The 18,698-nt window shown below is 42.4% G+C and overlaps 1 protein-coding gene across 1 annotated transcript in view; it reads right to left on the minus strand.

The window, feature by feature from the left end:
- LOC308095021 (septin-7) overlaps nt 1-18,698 on the minus strand; it is an 83,232-nt gene that overhangs the window by 23,637 nt on the left and 40,897 nt on the right. Inside the window, exons 3-4 of the mRNA XM_080441935.1 lie at nt 14,225-14,325; nt 13,125-13,259 (exon numbers count right to left, since the gene is read on the minus strand). Of these exons, the coding sequence (XP_080298061.1) occupies nt 13,125-13,259; nt 14,225-14,325 (236 nt within the window). The remainder of the gene's footprint in view (nt 1-13,124; nt 13,260-14,224; nt 14,326-18,698) is intronic.

Here is an 18,698-nt window from a genome sequence, read left to right on the forward strand (position 1 = left end):
ACATCATCTTATTTATTTTACTTTCTGCATTCTTTTTTTAATTTTACTCTTTGAATCTTCTTTATTTATCGAACTCTCTGCATATTCTTATTTTACTCTCTGCATCTTATTTATTTTGCACTCTACATCTTCTTGCTGGTTTTACACTCTATCTTCTCATGTATTTTCTTCTTGATCATTACTGTTTTTTTGTGATTAGTGTTTAGTAACTACATGTATTCATGTGTGCCATTTCGCAATTACCAGCACATTGGCATAATGCTCTGCAAGGTAACCCAGCATCCCGGCATCTACACTTTCTCGAACAGAAGGGCTCAGCTTTGCAGCCACACTTGAGTTCTCTACAAACTTTGGCAGCCTCTGGCAAGAGTGTCCATAAAGGTGTCCACGAATCAGCGACTTTAATCCATCCATATTTGTCAGGAGATGGTAGAGATTGCATAGCTTTCAGGCTTCTGGACCAAATGCCAGATTGGCAAACTGCTCGATTTGAATGTTGTAGCAGTGCAGCCCGTGGGGGAGGAGTGTTTTCCATTGAGGGACTATTAAAACTTTTTTTTGGCACCCCTTAAGATGCATTCAGATCACCCAAGGGACATTTGTACCAAATTTCATGCTTTTATGATATTATTTTTTATGAGTGTCTTTTGCATCATCTGTCAACACTGTACACGGCCATTTTCAATTTAGTCAATAACTCACTTCCTGTTTCAGATCATTTCAGGCACCCCTTCTAGGTAGCCTGGGATCCAGCCTGCTTCGCTACGTTCGGCAGACTTTATTTTCTCTCTTCGCTTCTCAGTCTGGAAAGCCTCCCATTGGGAGGTTTTGCAGAACTACACTGGAACTACATATGTTACGTTGGGCAACGTCGTTGCTGATTGGATGTTGTTCAAACGAATGACGAATCACAACGATCACACTGTTTTTTTGGTCCCGCCCCGCACCACAGACCAATCAGAAGCCCCAGGTTCGATTCGAACCTTTTGGCATGTCCCGCCTCCCTTGGAGATAGGAGGCTTTCCAGACTGAGAAGCGAAGAGAGAAAATAAAGTCCGCCGAACGTAGCGAAGCAGGCTGGATACCAGGCTACCTTCTAGGATGTGTTAGGATGACCCAAGGGACATGTATGCCAAATTGTATGCTTTTATGAGATTCTTTAGTTGTCTTTTGAGTCAATCGATAACACTGTAGGCGGTCATTTTAAAATTTGTCAATAACTCACTTCCTGTTTAAGATTTTTTGGGGCACCCCTTCTAGGATGTTTTAGGATGACCCAAGGGACATCTGTATCAAATTTCATGCTTTTATCCGCCGCGTAACGATTTGGCCATTTTTTGTGGTTTTAGCTCTTGCTCATTTGATTTTCCTATATTGCACCCGATATATTGCACTTTTACCTTTTACCTTTTACCATAGCACTAGGTATACTCTAAGTTGCTTGTTTTAGAAGAGAATGCACTTCAGACTTCTGGTGATTAGTAGTTTTCTTGCCTACCTATGTTGAATGCACTTATTGTCTCCGCCAGGCCGAAAGGCATGGCGAGAGAGTATGTTTTGCCCCCTGTCCGTCCGTCCGTCCGTGTGTGTGTGTGTGTGTCCGTGTGTGTGTGTGTGTCCGTCCTGTCTGTGTGTTAGCAGCTAATCTCCGGCACCGTTGGCCCGGTCGCTACGAAACTTTGCACACCCACTCCCTGGATGCCAATTCAGAACCTCTGCCCCACATTTTTCACATGGGCCTGTTATAGCGCCACCAGGAGGCCGATGTGTGCAAAACCCATTTTTTCCTATTACTCCTACAGCTTTTAACTAAACGTCATGCAAATCGGTACACAGTATCTCTATAGTCATGTGATCAACCCGGATCTGTTCAATTTCCCATATTCCATCCTCATTGGCTAAGGTTGGCTTCCAAAGTTTGCAGGATTGGTGAGTTTTTAACAAACTGCCTCAAATCATGAACGCAGCTTGCCATTTCCATAAAATTGCACACGCACATTCCCACTAGGCCGAGGAAGAAATGCCACTTAAAACTTTTCAAATCAGCCTCATGGTGGCGCTATAACAGGCCGATTTGCATTTTTAACTATAACTGCACCGATCTGCGTGAAACTTTGCACACACACTCCCTAGAAGCCAAGGAAAAACATCTGCACTGCATTTTTCACATCTGCTTTTTACAGCGCCACCAGGAGGCAGATTTATGTCAAATACATTTTTGGATATTAATCCTTCAGATTTTATCCAAACATCACGCAAATCGGTACACAGTATCTCTATAGTCATGTGATCAAGACGCATCTGTCCGATATTTCATATTCCATCCTGATTGGCTAAGGTTGGCTTCCAAAGTTTGCAGGATTGGTCCGTTTTGAACAAAATGTCTCAAATCATGAACGCGGGGTGCGATTTCCCTGAAAATTTGCACGCACATTCCCACTAGGCCGCGGAAGAAATGCCACCCTTTTCACATTGCCCTGTTATAGCGCCACCAGCAGGTCTACTTTAGCAAAACACATTTTTGGAACAAAATGCCTCAAATCATGAATGCATGCACATTCCCACTAGGCCGAGGAAGAAATGCCACCCTTTTCACATTGGCCTATTATAGCGCCACCAGGAGGCCACAATAACCTACCTGACCTGGCGGAGACCTGTGCTCCGAGGAGCACTTTTTCTAGTTGTAAGTCTCTTTGGATAAAAGCGTCTGCTAAATGACTGTAATGTAATGTAATGTAGAAGGGTATGGCTGAATGCAGGACAGTGAAATAGTAGCTGACAGTAGAGACTTAAAGGAGAAATCCGGACATTTTAAGTGTTATCTTTGATGTGTAGTTACTCACCTACCGACGTAAAAAGTGGCGTTTTTTTTTCCAGAGATTCCCCTGTCGTCATTTTTTCAACCCCCTCCGTTGCCATAATGGGAGCGCGTGGCTTAGGGAAATTCGTCTATTATAACCGATGCAAAGTTATTTTTTTCTCTACTACTACTCAATGTAGAGTCTCATGATAGTCAAACATGCGCTGAAAGTTCCTGAGAGGCTACCGCTAATGCCGAACGAGCTAACGCTAGTTGCTTGTTTCTCTCCCAGAACCTGGCAACTTGGTGTTGCTAGGTAGAGAAACAAGCAACCAGTGTTAAATCGTTCGGCATTAGCGGTAGCCTCTCAGGAACTTTCAGCGCATGTTTGACTATCATGAGACTCTACAATGAGTAGTAGTAGAGAAAAAAATAACTTTGCATCGGTTATAATAGACGAATTTCCCTAAGCCACGCGCTCCCATTATGACAACGGAGGGGGTTGAAAAAATGACGACAGGGGAATCTCTGGAAAAAACAACGGCACTTTTTTTGTCGGTAGGTGAGTAACTACACATCAAAGATAACACTTAAAATGTCCGGATTTCTCCTTTAACATCTCTCTCACATCTTTCACATTTGATGTCAGAGTGGTAGAGATAGAGGACAGGAATCATCATGGTAGCTTCACATAGAGTTTAACACAGTGATAGAGATAGAGGAGGAATCATCATGGTAGCTTCACATAGAGTTTAACACAGTGATAGAGATAGAGGACAGGAATCATCATGGTAGCTTCACAGAGTTTAACACAGTGATAGAGATAGAGGAGGAATCATCATGGTAGCTTCACATAGAGTTTAACACAGTGATAGATACTGACATTTAATCATTTTGCATTTGCAACTGTACTAATTGTTTTTGTACGTGTTTTGTGTGGACCCCAGGAAGACTAGCTGGTTGCTATGGCACCAGCGAATGGGGATCCTTAATAAAATAAAATAAAATCAAAATAAAATCTAATCAACAGATGTGTATTGTTGTACTTCACGCAGCAGATATGGAAGTTTTCAAACTCTCTTTGGGTGATATTTATGGATAATGTCTTTATAATAAAGGCCCCGTATGGACCCATTCTGCTCACATCTGTCCAGTGTTGGGTAACGTGCGTTAGTAACGTAACGCCGTTACGTAATATATTACCGAAATGCGGTAACGGGTAATAGGACGCATTACTACAAGGAGAAGCTGTAATATAGTAGTAAGATGACACTACGTTACTACGTTACTAATTATCGCGAAAAAAACAAAATCGACCCAAAAAGATTTTGGTCCATTTGTTTTGCCAGGTTGCATATCCGGCCTAGAGAGAATCAAAGGAAACGGAAACAGCTGTGAGCATGCATATGTATATGTGTGTGGACTGCACCGGATACAGTTCCAAAGAAGGCGGGTGTAATGTAATAGGCAGCGTCGCAGCGACTCAGTGCACTCGCCTCGCTGTCCCTTGTAGGCTACAGAATGGATGCGTGGAGACGGCCAGGACGCACAGCATGCACCTCTGTCAATATGGTAATGGTAGACACCAGTTCTCTGGTTGAGATTCAACATCAAGTGAAACGCTGCACATAACCAGTGATAGGTTAGATTTAAAGCCTATATTCCAGTTTATAATGCGCGGAAGCCAAGCAACACTTTTGACAGAGAGAGAGGGGAGCATGAGAGAGGGAGGGAGAGAGAGAGAGAGAGAGAAAACCCGACGTCGGATCAACAGCAATACAAATTAATAACTGCAAACAGATCCAAAGATTAGGCTATCAATATCATACAAAAGCAGAGAGAAGCTGTGATCTCACGCTCTGATGGACAATAAATAAATAATCCTTTTGCAAAGGATCCGTTTTTGCTGCGCAGCTCCTCGTTTAAGTTAATTGCCTTCACCTGCTGCTGTGGTGCTGCGCAACAGGGCAGATAGACAGATAAACTTTATCTTTTAACCCATCAAAGCCGGGAAAGCGTCCGTGTCATTTAACATGTTATACGTTGGCTATTCAAAAATAGCAGATCTACAAACTCACTGCGCGTCAGAGTGAACATTTTTGAAAAACATCAACACAAATCTTCTCTTCTGGGGGTCCCTGAGACAAATCATTTTCAGATGGGGGTCCGCGGCCAAATAAATATAAATGTGGGGGTCTTTGACATGACAAAGGTTGAGAACGGCTGATTTAGAAGGCATTTGAATCGGCCTCAGGTCTTAACTCATTCAGTGCCACTGGACGTCTAAGACGTCCAAAAAATAAAATATCAAAATATAAATATAGAAATTTCAAAAAACAAATATCATGATTGTAAAATGTTCTGCTCCATTCACTTCTTGTTTAACTTCTTACTGAAAAAGGCTGTATCTCGGCTCCTAAGCACTTTTTTTTTTACAATGAATTTTGGCTCTGGCACTCAGAAATAAGGCACCAGAAATAAGTCAGGCACTGAATGAGTTAATGATGAATCGCGACATATTGTGAGCTTGTAGATCGGCTATTTTCAAATGGCCGAAATGTATATAAGGCTGAAGTGGGTAATGTATGTTTTGTAATAATAATCAAAATCTACAAAGTAGAAATAAAGAGTAAAAGTACAATATTTGCCTCTGAGATGTAGTGGAGTAGAAGTAAAAGTACTGGATATTGGAAATACCCAAGTGAAGTAAAAATTCCTCAAAATTGTACGTAAGTACAGTACTTGAGTACATGTTACTTTACACCACTGACACACACACACACACACACACACACACACACACACACACACACACACACACACACACACACACACACACACACACACACACACACACACACACACACACACACACACACACAGTGTAACAAAACAGAAATACCACAATGACAGTTATTTACACAAGTGTGTTTTCAGGGACAAAACGAGTCCAAACTATTGTTGAGGATTTACAGCGCTCCGTCTCCTCCAGATGTGCACTTCCAACCGTCCTCCCGCTGCGACATCATTTCCTGTCCGCCCGTGTCCTGTTCCACTCAGTCAGTCAGTCAGTCAGTAGTTTCAGCCAAAGCCATGAAACCAGAGGAGTTCCAACTTAACGGAGTTCTGCTACGTCTCCGTGTTCCAGCCAGACAGCGTAACCCTGCACCCTCTGTGAAGGGGAATTTCACTCTAACCCATTAAGACCGGGAACTCATCCGTGTCATTCTATAGATTTATTTGGCTATTAAAAAAATAGCAGATCTACAAGCTCATAGCGTGGCACCGAGTGCCGCGCTATGAGCTTGTAGATCTGGTATTTTTTTTTTTAATCGTGAAAATTTGTGACAATATTTTAATATATATGTTTTTAAAGGGAACATTTGTGACTCAAATCTTTGCTTCTGGGGGGTCCCTGTTACAACATATTTTGAGATGGGGGTCTGGCGGCCAAATACATTTTGGGAGTCCTTGACATGAAAAAGTTTGAGAACCACTGAAAAAGAAACATATGTTTTTTAAAAAAAAACTGTAGGATTTAGAAGACATTTGTAGAATCCCCCAGAAGCAAAGATTTGAGTAAAAAATGTTTGCTTAAAAAAATGATATAGTATATTCAAAAGATTTGCACAAACTTTCATGATTTTTTCAAAAATAGCCAAATAAATCTAAAAATGACAGATTATTTCCCGGTCAAAATGAGTTAAAACACGTGTGTGGTCATTTTAACGTCTCCTCTGGCTTTTGTGTTTCTCCCCAGACAGTTTTTAAGTAGCTTGATATTCATTTGATCAGACAAACCTCCTTCCTATAAAAGCCCATTCAACTTCAATCTCCATTTTAACACGTCTCTGCTTCTGGTGACTGATATTATCCTTCTAATGAACGTTAGACTCATTAAAAACACACGTCCCTAATTCTGGTGACCGATATTGTCATTTTAATGCATGAGGTGACCCTGCAATTTGTCAATTACAGTACCTCTAAAAAAAATTATAATAATACTGTAACGGCCGAGAAGTGCGGCGCCCCGAGCCGGAGTCGAACCCATGACCCACGGCTCACCAGTCCGGCCAACAACCCCCTGCGCCAAAGAAGCTAGCTCCCTCGGTGGAGGAAGTTGTGGCGCCTTGGGGACGCTACACTCTCCCCTCGGTTCGGCTTCTCGGTTCACCGCACACGGCCAGTCCCTCTCGTCCCTCACGCAAGGGCACGCCCCACTTCAGACACCAATGTAACGATCCCAGGAAGTGGAGGCTGAGACGTAATCCACCGTTTAGGTTCTTTCTTTATTAAATATCTCATACAGTACAACCAGGCTCACGTAGCCACACACGTTAATCTCAAGAGGCAGAGAGACACACACAACAACGTCACGTCACTTCCTGTACTAGTCCCGGAAGGGCCCTATCATTGGCTGACAACCCTTAAAGTGCCATACACACACACAGAGTCCGCAGCGGGCCGCTACAATACATTAAACGAAAATAATGATTGAAAGATCAAACGCGACCAAACCATGAAAGCAGGAGTTCCTCCCATGCAGAGCCTCCTGTTACATCTCCCTGTTCATGTTCATTTGGACGCCAAGACAGCTTAACCTCCGGACCCTTCCAGAGCCTCAACTAAAAGGGGAATTTAACTTTAACCACTTGAACCCTATACACCTGGTTGACCGTAGTCCCCCAGGGATCGATACCAGAGCCCCACATTTTCACCGCTACACTAAATAACAGACGATGTTTGCTTTGACATCCTGTTCATGTGGAAGCCAGACAGCTTAACCTCCGGACCCCTTCCAAACTCTCATTTAAAGGGGAATGTACCTTTAACCACTTTAAACCCTATATACTTAGCTGACCGTAGTCCCCCAGGGTAGAGGGTCCTCTACGGGTCACATTTTTGCAAACCCGCACCCTTACACTATTACAGATTACTACAGATTACTACAGATTACTACAGATTACTACACATTACTACAGATTACTACACATTACTACAGATTACTACACATTACTACACATTACTACAGATTACTACAGATTACTACAGACTACTACAGATTACTACAGATTACTACAGATTACTACACATTACTACACATTACTACAGATTACTACAGATTACTACAGACTACTACAGATTACTACAGATTACTACAGATTACTACAGACTGACAGTCCAATGAAGTCAGGAGATCAGTTGGTTGGAAGATCTGAAAAAAAAGTTGCTGAATGCACCTGAGCGCCGACACTGACAGTCACAGACAAACAACAAGCCCGCTGCTATCCCACTGTCCAAAGCTTTCCACGCTTCCCTACGACTTAAGTTGCGACCCGACGAGACAGTGCACCCACGACCCACCGGCCATTCAACATTGTCTACTTAAGATATGATGGCCTTGTGACCCACCCACCTAGGGAGCGAGGGGTTTGTGTCGCCCCCGCACTTGTCCTCCACCCCATCCTGAATGAAGAGGAGTGGTATGTAGGACTCCGAGATGAGGACCTTCTGTTTTTATTTTCTAATGTGTATTAAACTACCGAAAAAAGGTTTAAGGTTTGCTCATGTAAGCGTCTGTAGTTTAAAGAACAAGCTTCAAGAGTTACATTCTGTTTTACACAAAAATGATATTCATATTATGGCTGTGTCAGAGACTCACTTGGAAGAAGCCATAGAGGATGCAGCTGTTTCAATTCAAGGTTATAATATATTTATATTGGACAGAGACCGGTATGGGGGAGGTACTGTTATAATATATTTATATTGGACAGAGACCGGTATGGGGGAGGTGCTGTTATAATATATTTATATTGGACAGAGACCGGTATGGGGGAGGTACTGTTATAATATATTTATATTCAGTGTTGGGTAACGTGCGTTACTAACGTAACGCCGTTACGTAATATATTACCGAAATGCGGTAACGGGTAATAGGACGCATTACTACAAGGAGAAGCTGTAATATAGTAGTAAGATGACACTACGTTACTACGTTACTAATTATCGCGAAAAAAAAGATTTTGGTCCATTTGTTTTGCCAGGTTGCATATCCGGCCTAGAGAGAATCAAAGGAAACGGAAACAGCTGTGAGCATGCATATATATATGTGTGTGGACTGCATCGGATACAGTTCCAAAGAAGGCGGGTGTAATGTAATAGGCAGCGTCGCAGCGACTCAGTGCACTCGCCTCGCTGTCCCTTGTAGGCTACTGAATGGATGCGTGGAGACGGCCAGGACGCACAGCGTGCACCTCTGTCAATATGGTAATGGTAGACACCAGTTCTCTGGTTGAGATTCAACATCAAGTGAAACGCTGCACATAACCAGTGATAGGTTAGATTTAAAGCCTATATTCCAGTTTATAATGCGCGGAAGCCAAGCAACACTTTTGACAGAGAGAGGGGGGAGCATGAGAGAGGGAGGGAGAGAGAGAGAGAAAACCCGACGTCGGATCAACAGCAATACAAATTAATAACTGCAAACAGATCCAAAGATTAGGCTATCAATATCATACAAAAGCAGAGAGAAGCTGTGATCTCACCACTCTGATGGACAATAAATAAATAATCCTTTTGCAAAGGATCCGTTTTTGCTGCGCAGCTCCTCGTTTAAGTTAATTGCCTTCACCTGCTGCTGTGGTGCTGCGCAACAGGGCAGATCTCCGCCAGGCCAGGTGGCCCTACCCAGGCCCATGAAATTCATAGGCAGTCTACAGAAGCCAATTAGAATGAAATCTGCTAAAACTGACTCATACACTGATACAGAACCATATATAGGCTAAATATTGTCTCTGACTCTCTGTCGGTTATTAAAAATTAAGAAATACTATATTTTAAATAGTGAAAAATAGGGGAAAATACATAAAATCTCTAATCTGTGATTCTAATGTGATTAATCACAATTTCCAAAAATAATTTGTGGGCTAATAATAATAATACAAAATCTAGATTATTTAATTGTTCAATTTTAGCTTTTATTTTTTTTAATTAACTAAAAAGTAATATGTAATATTAATATATTACTGTTGCTCAGACAGTAATATGTAACGAAATGTAATACTTTAAAAGGAAGGTAATAAGTAATAGTAATATATTACTTAAAGTAGAGTAACTTGCCCAACACTGTTTATATTGGACAGAGACCGGTATGGGGGAGGTACTGTTATAATATATTTATATTGGACAGAGACCGGTATGGGGGAGGTACTGTTATAATATATTTATATTGGACAGAGACCGGTATGGGGGAGGTACTGTTATAATATATTTATATTGGACAGAGACCGGTATGGGGGAGGTACTGTTATAATATATTTATATTGGACAGAGACCGGTATGGGGGAGGTACTGTTATAATATATCGGCCTGGAGGCCTCCTCGGCCTCAAGCTCTGCTGAGTCGGCGCGCCTCCGTCATGGACAAGCGTGTGCGTGTGAACGTGTGTTCAGCGTTCCCCTAGCATAGCTTCCTGGTTGCTATGTGGGGGGGAACAACAAAAGACAGGTCCGCGTCGGCGTCGCATCAAAGCCCCGCCTCGTGGCGCCGCGTTCTCCTTCTCCTCCTCGGAGGAGGAGAAGGAGGACGGTTTATTACGCGAGGCTCGCGAGGAGGAGGAGGCTCCTCCTCCTCCTCCTCGCGAGCCTCGCGTAATAAACCCCCGCCTCGCAGCCCCGCGTCCTCCTTCTCCTCCTCCTCCTCCTCCTCGCGAGCCTCGCTAATAAACCCTGTCTCGAAAAGCCCCGCCTCGCCCCGAAGCCCTGTGCCTAAAAACGAGCGCTCTGTCTTCAATCGTACTGGTTCTCCAATCGTACTGTGACATATATATTTCTTAAAGCGACATTTTTAACTCAAATCTTTGCTTCTGGGGGATTCTACAAATGTCGTCTAAATGCTAACAGTTTTATGAGGGGCGGCCATAGCTGAGTGGTTAGTGAGCCCGCCTAGGGAACCAGAGCTGGCCCTGGTTGCCCCAGGTTCGATTCCAGGCTATCCCAGCATATGTGCCGATGATATGAAATTTGTCCCTGAGCAAGACTCTTAACCCCAATTGCTCACAGGTTCTCATTGGAAACAAGACCGCAAGGACTTTCATGAACGACCTGTTAAAAGGAATTATCCTTATCCTTATGAACCATACTGTATGTTGCTATAGTATCAGTGGTTCTCAAACGTTTTCATGTCAAGGACCCCCAAAATGATATGCATTTGGCCGCGGACTCCCATCTCAAAATATTTAGTTCCAGGGACCCCCATGAAACAAAGATTTGAGTTACAAATGTTCCCTTTAAAATTTGCACAAAATACGCACAAAATTGTCAAGATTTTTCAAAAATAGCAGATTTACAAGCTCATAGCGTGGCACTCTGTGCCACGCTTGAGACCGGTATGCTTGAGAAGATGCATGTAAATGCAGCACTAGACTCCTTTATGAATGTATGTTCTGCTCCAATGAAGAAGCTCACTGTTAGATCACTTAGAGCACCTTGGCTGGACCAAGAATTTAGAAAGTGGATGAGAGAATCATGTCATAATGTAGTAGATTGGCAAGCCTACCGCTCACTAAGAAATAAAATACCTAAATGAAATAGACAAAAGAAAACATATTACTATCATTCTAAATTTGAGGAGTGTCATGGAGACAGTAAAACACTTTGAGAGTACTTAACACTCTCACCGCCAGGCCCGTAGCCTACGGACCGATAAATCCAACCGTACAGCGCCGATCCCGTAGCCTACGGGCTGTGGTGCTTTTTCATTTTTTTTTTTTCAATTTTCTATACAGAACATTTCATTGTAACACAACCGGAAACGGAATTATTCTGGATCACGTTTTGCCGATCCCGTTGGCCTCCATTCTAAAGCTCACACTGAAACGCCATTTTCTTCGATTGTAGTTTTTCTCCTCGCTGATCACTGTTTAACATAAACCGTTCTAACTACAACATGGCGGCTCCGTTTGACACGTGGTTTGGACTGGTACACGCAGGGAGATGTCCGCGATGTTTACAAACAGTGCACAGCTCAATCTTAAGGATTTTAACGAGGTCTATGGCGACGTGAAAAAAACTAAAAACAACAATAAAACGTTGGCACTGGTGAGTACATTATGAGATTAACCTCTGGCGGTCAATGTGTTAACACATTCCATGCCAGAGTTTAATCTCATAATGTACTCACCAGTGCCAGCGTTTTATTGTTGTTTTTTTGTTTTTTTCATGTCGCCACAGACCTCGCTAAATAAGTTAAAAGTGCGCGTTCATTTGGTTCTAAACACACAGCGGATCCGTGAGAAACGGCCAGCGAAAACAGTTTCCAAATGCGAGCCGCCATCTTGAAGATACAGCCGATCAACGCTAAACAGTGATCAGCGAGGAGAAAAACAACAACCGAGAAAATCGAGTTTTAAACAGGATCCCAGACAGGAAGCAGATACGATCGAAAAAAACGGAACCCGAATAATTCTGTTTCCGACCGGAAACCGGAAACGGAAATGGATCAAAAAAATTCGGAAAGTGCACCTGGGGCAATTTCAATGGGAATCGGCGGTTCGCGTAGATCTACGCGACTGGCACGCTGCGGCTTTAAATAGGTTCGCGTAGATCTACGCGACTGGCATTCAATGTGTTAATGATGCTATGGGCAGAAAAAAAAATGACCAAAGACCTTCATTTATTGAACTGAATGGAGGATTCATTACTAAACCATCTGACATGGCAAACTACTTCAATAATTACTTCCTCAGTAAAGTGAACACACCAAGAAATCTAATGCTGCCTGTGAGAGGTGAGCTGTCCAAAGATATCATATTGTGTGTGTTTGAATTCAAGCCTGTGTTGGTTTTATGGTAAAGCTACTTCACACAGTTAAGTGTGATAAACCCTGTGGGTTTGATAATATTGATGGCAGACAGACTGCTTCAGCTAAAATAATTGTAATTAATACTTAATAATTGTAATCAATTGCTGCCTGTAGGCCATATTTATAAAAGTATTAGTTTTTTACCCGTCAAACACAGGTACCTGACGGCCCATTGCAGGACTCTACCCCAGGGATCTGTACTAGGCCCCCTAATGTTTACCTCTACATCAAAGCTTTGCCAAAAATAGCCGATCTACAAGCTCACAACGTCTCCCAACGCAGAGGATTTTACAGTGGAGACCCTGTAGATTTGTCCCACAGATAAACACGGTATCGAACGCGGGTCCGTGGTCTGATGCGTGTCAAACCTGGCGGGTCCTGGTGATTGGCTGACGCTTCACGGCGGCCATTGGAACGCCGAAAGGCAAAAGTTGAAAAACCACCAACTGCGTGCGCTACCTACCCGTGTCCAGAGGGGGCGATGAAGTAGAGGCAGCAGTGCACTCGGTTGTCGGGCATCTGGCGGCGGTTGACCCGGGACTCTGCGTTGAGGTAATCCTCAAACTTACTGTCGATGTGGTCGATCACCGGCTGCCAGCTGAGAGGGAGAGGGTTTATAAACTGTGATTGACCCACTTATTAAACACTTTATTAGACAGTAATATAAACAGCACTGAGGCACTGTCAGACATTAACCCATTAAGACCTGAGGCGATTCTTTAAAAAAAATCTAAATCCTAACAGTTTTTTGAAAAAAAATCAAAAAAAAAAAATTCAAGATTTTTCAAAAATAGCAGATCTACAAGCTCGTAGCGCGGCACTCGGTGCCGCGCTATGAGCTTGTATATCTGCTATTTTTGAATAGCCAAAGAAATCTAAAGTGACACAGATGCGTTCCAGGTATTAATGGGTTAAGGCTAAAAAGGATAACACAATGTTTCCATTGAAGTCCTATGTTCCCGGCCTTAATGGATTAAAGGGGAATACCACTCATTTTCAACATTGAACTATGTCTTTAACACATCGTGTGCCAGAGGTTTATTAAAATAGGGTACATCCAGTGCCAGCATATCTTCCATCCACTTACGTTGATACGTTTTGTGCTGTAGAAGCCCCGACGCGGAAGTGCATGTAAACAAAGCGTGCGAGTGAGACGGCGGAGAGTCCCCGACTAACGCCTGGAACAATAATATTTCTAACGCGATCCTCCATTGCAGAGTGATCGCAGATCGAAAACGTCTCACTTCCACCACGTTAAAAAGAAATGGAGATATTAAGCTTTTAGTCAAGGAGTTAACATTGGAAAGGCCGACCGGAAGCATTTTTGACATGGATCCACATCCGGCCTCTCCTTCTCAGAGACTCCTTGGATGATCCCAAAGTTTCGTTAGAGCGCCCCCACGTGGGAAAAAAATATTTTTTAAAAAATGTGCCAAAAACGGTCCGGACCGTTTATGGCACTCAATGTGTTAATACACCTTAGAGCTTCTTATTGATGTGTTTCAATGTTAAAAAACACAATGACATTGTTAATGGCAATTAATAGTCAATTAAGAGTCTCACCAGTTACTGTTGTCCACAGCGTCACCAAAGCCTGGGGTGTCCACGATGGTCAGGAGGAGCTGGACCCCTCCCTCCTTCACCAGAACCTTAGACTGTTCTACCTGAAGAACAGGAAACACATCATTAGAACCTTAGACTGTTCTACCTGAAGAACAGGAAACACATCATTAGAACCTTAGACTGTTCTACCTGAAGAACAGGAAACACATCATTAGAACCTTAGACTGTTCTACCTGAAGAACAGGAAACACATCATTAGAACCTTAGACTGTTCTACCTGAAGAACAGGAAACACATCATTAGAACCTTAGACTGTTCTACCTGAAGAACAGGAAACACATCATTAGAACCTTAGACTGTTCTACCTGAAGAACAGGAAACACATCATTAGAACCTTAGACTGTTTCTACCTGAAGAACAGGAAACACATCATAAGAACCTTAGACTGTTCTACCTGAAGAACAGGAAACACATCATTAGAACCTTAGACTGTTCTACCTGAAGAACAGGAAACACATCATAAGAACCTTAGACTGTTCTACCTGAAGAACAGGAAACACATCATTAGAACCTTAGACTGTTCTACCTGAAACCAGAGGCATCACAGAACAATAGAAACAAATAATAAGGACATAAAATGTTGTCAAAATGTGCCAAATCATTGCACAACAAAGCAGAAGAACAGAGATGCAAGCCCTCACTGAAAGCAGCAGACCAAGTCAAACCAAGATCTCTGAATAACAGAGAGAATCATATAAATAAACACCAGGCCATGCAGCAGTAGATGTGGGATTTATGGAACCAATGTGGGTTCTGATTATTGGACTGGCAAAACAATGTACTGATGGCTTTATTATATGCTGTATACATATCTGCTGATTTGAATGATAAATAAGGCCTCCTGCATCAACAGAGAGAAACAATGTTTAAAAACAAGAACAAACCAGTGATCTTTTTATCTGTATTTGGCTGAGCTCAGAATACAGTGGCCCTCATTTATCAACAGAGCGTATAAACCGGCTTATATTTTTCCATATATTCGGCCGTACACCAACGTCGAAGTCACATTTATCAACGAATCCTATACAGCCAATCCTAGCGTACATTGGGTCGGAGCCTTGATAAACGTCACGGCTGAAACCGAGCGTCATTTAAATAACACGCCCTTAAATATTCTCGAAACGCCCTGATTTTACGACATGGCGAACCAGAACACGACCAAATAAAGCATGGAAAGCCAATAAGAAACAGTTTCGCCGGCTCGCCTCGCCTCGCTGCCTGTCACGCACGCACGCACGCACGCACGCACGCACGCACGCACGCACGCACGCACGCACGCACGCACGCACGCACGCACGCACGCGCACACACACACACACACACACACACACACACACCTGCGTAACGGTACAATCTTTGTCAATGAAGTAGGCTAGTAGCCTACATGAATGACAGATTATGATACCACATCGCCATGAATGGAATACGTTTGTATATTAATGTATTTAACCCATACCGAGCAGTGCGCGTTCGAGTTACTAAAATAAAGCAGTCAAAGCTATTCCCATTTCCCAGTGAGACTCGGACCGTCGGACGGGCGAGTCCCCATGCCGCGCCACATTAACACATTGAATGCCAATCGCGTAGATCTACGCGAACCTATTTAAAGCCGCAGCGTGCCAGTCGCGTAGATCTACGCGAACCGCCGATTCCCATTGATTTTGCCCCAGGTGCACTTTCCGAATTTTTTTGATCCATTTCCGTTTCCGGTTTCCGGTCGGAAACAGAATTATTCGGGTTCCGGTTTTTTCGATCGTATCCGCTTCCTGTCTGGGATCCTGTTTAAAACTCGATTTTCTCGGTTGTTGTTTTTCTCCTCGCTGATCACTGTTTACCGTTGATCGGCTGTATCTTCAAGATGGCGGCTCGCATTTGGAAACTGTTTTCGCTGGCCGTTTCTCACAGATCCGCTGTGTGTTTAGAACCAAATGAACGCGCACTTTTAACTTATTTAGCGAGGTCTGTGGTGACATGAAAAAAACAAAAAAACAACAATAAAACGCTGGCACTGGTGAGTACATTATGAGATTAAACTCTGGCATGGAATGTGTTAATGACAGATAGCCTGGAGAGAACATTAATGGATGAAGGCTGGTGTGTGTTGGACCGTGGGTTAAATGTCTGATCTCCCGGTGGCCATGAAAGTATAACAGAAGCGCCGCTGCGCCGGTCTAAACTCCCGAAAATGCGCTCGCAGAAGCGCTCTATATTTTGAAAATAGCAGATCTACAAGCTCACAACACATCGCGATGCGACCTGTTGTGAGCTTGTAGATCTGCTATTTTCAAATAGCCAATGCAGCCAGATCTGCAAGCTTAACCGAATGACTGTTAACCCTTTAAGACCTGAGGCCATTCTTAAAAATGTTTTCTAAATCCTAACAGTTTTTGGAAAAAAAAATTGTTTTCACGATTTTTCAAAAATAGCAGATATACAAGCTCGTAGCGCGGCACTCGGTGCCGCGCTACGAGCTTGTATATCTGCTATTTTTGAATAGCCAAAGACATCTAAAGTGACACAGATGCGTTCCAGGTATCAATGGGTTAAAGCAGTTTCTTTAAATTCGTTTATAAAATATTATATTTTTACAGGGATTATTTATTAGTGTAGATATACATTTTGAGTGGATTATGTGTCCAGATGCCTGTCAGACAGTCAGACAATGCTGCTCCGCAGGTCTACAATGGAATAAACGGGCGCAGCCAACGTCAACAACTACGGTAGGATGAAGCCCACGTCAGGATATATTGATAAATGCCGAAAGTTGCGGTGACCTCGCCGTACGCCCATTATTTGGTCTGCACCGCGTTGATAAATGAGGGCCACTGTGTACACAAATAATACTGCCAAAGAAAAACATCAGGATACTGTATACTGGCAGATTACTAAAAGCATAAGGCCCAAAGTAAATGTTTCTCTCTCCTAGTGTCGTTGTCAACATGGCCAATGATAGTCTTTCATTAAAAAGACTATCCACACAGGTTGAGAGCCACTGCTGTAGAACACAGAATGTACACACACTCCCGGACAACGATGGAACAGAGACCAAAAAAACACTCTCCACCACTAAAGTACAATGGCTTGTTTTCTCCAAAGCGTCTGAGCAGAACAACCAGAACGACTGTCTGACGTCTTGGAACATGTTTCTGGACAACAATGCACCTCTGTGACTTCTTCACTCATTCAATGTGGGAACGCAACGCATCCGTCTCATTTTAGTCTTTGGCTATTCAGATCTACAAGCTCAGAGCTTGTAGATCTGCTATTTTTGAAAAATAAATCATGAAAATGTGTGCAAATCTTTGAATATGTATATACATTTTTAACTCAAATCTTTGCTTCTGGTGGGGGTCCCTGGAACAAAATATTTTGAGATGGGGGTCCACAGACAAATACATATAATTTTGGGGGTCCTTGACATGAATAAAGTTTCAGAACCACTGATATTATAGCAACAAGTAAAAAAAAACAAAAAAAAAACTGTTAGGATTTAGAAGACATTTGTAGAATCACCCAGAAGCAAAGATTTGAGTTGAAAAAATACACATTCATAGATTTGCACACATTTTCACGATTTTTCTAAACAAATTGTTTGCAGACAATTAGTATATCTGCTATTTTTGAATAGCCCAAAGTACAAAATAATGTCTAAAAATCTAAAATGACACGTATGTGTTCCCGGATTGAATGGGTTAACCCATTAAGACCTGGAACGCATCTGTGTCACTTTAGAGTTCTTTGGCTAATAAAAAAATAGCAGATCTACAAGCTCATAGCGCGGCACCGAGTGCCGCGCTATGAGCTTGTAGATCTGCTATTTTTTTTCAAAAAACTGTTAGGATTTAGAAAACGTTTTAAAGAATGGCCTCAGGTCTTAACTCTCTCAGTGCCAATAAAATAAAAAAAACATGTTCATACTGTGCCAGCAATTTTAGTTTTTTTTTCCAAGTAAAAAAAAAGTGCTCAGGAGCCGAGATACAGCCCTTTTCAGTAATAAGTTAAACAAGAAGTGAATGGAGCAGCAAATCTTCGGATCACGATATCTTGGGTTCTGAACATTCTTTTAAAAAATAAAATAAAAATAAAATAAACTCTGGATTTTTCTTTCTTGGCATTGAGGGCATTTAGAAAAAACTCGGGATAACTTGTTTTGTGGCACTGAGAGAGTTAAAGGGTTAATATAATATGACTTATACACTCTCTGCTGCTGGCTACAGGCATGCCTTATCTTTTAAAGCGTTAAATGGACTGATATAGTATATGGTCTCTGTCGGGTGGAAACCTCATCTGTTCCAAAGCTATTACTTTTATGGATCCAAATGCAAAAGCATGTCGATGCTTTTGTGTGACGCTGTTGTATGATCAAGAAAGGTGTCGACTTACGGAAAAACTCAAAGTTTTTTTATATTAGTCG

This window comes from Gymnoscopelus braueri, assembly GCF_963280865.1.
Source record: "Gymnoscopelus braueri genome assembly, chromosome: 11".
NCBI classification, from domain to species: domain Eukaryota; kingdom Metazoa; phylum Chordata; class Actinopteri; order Myctophiformes; family Myctophidae; genus Gymnoscopelus; species Gymnoscopelus braueri.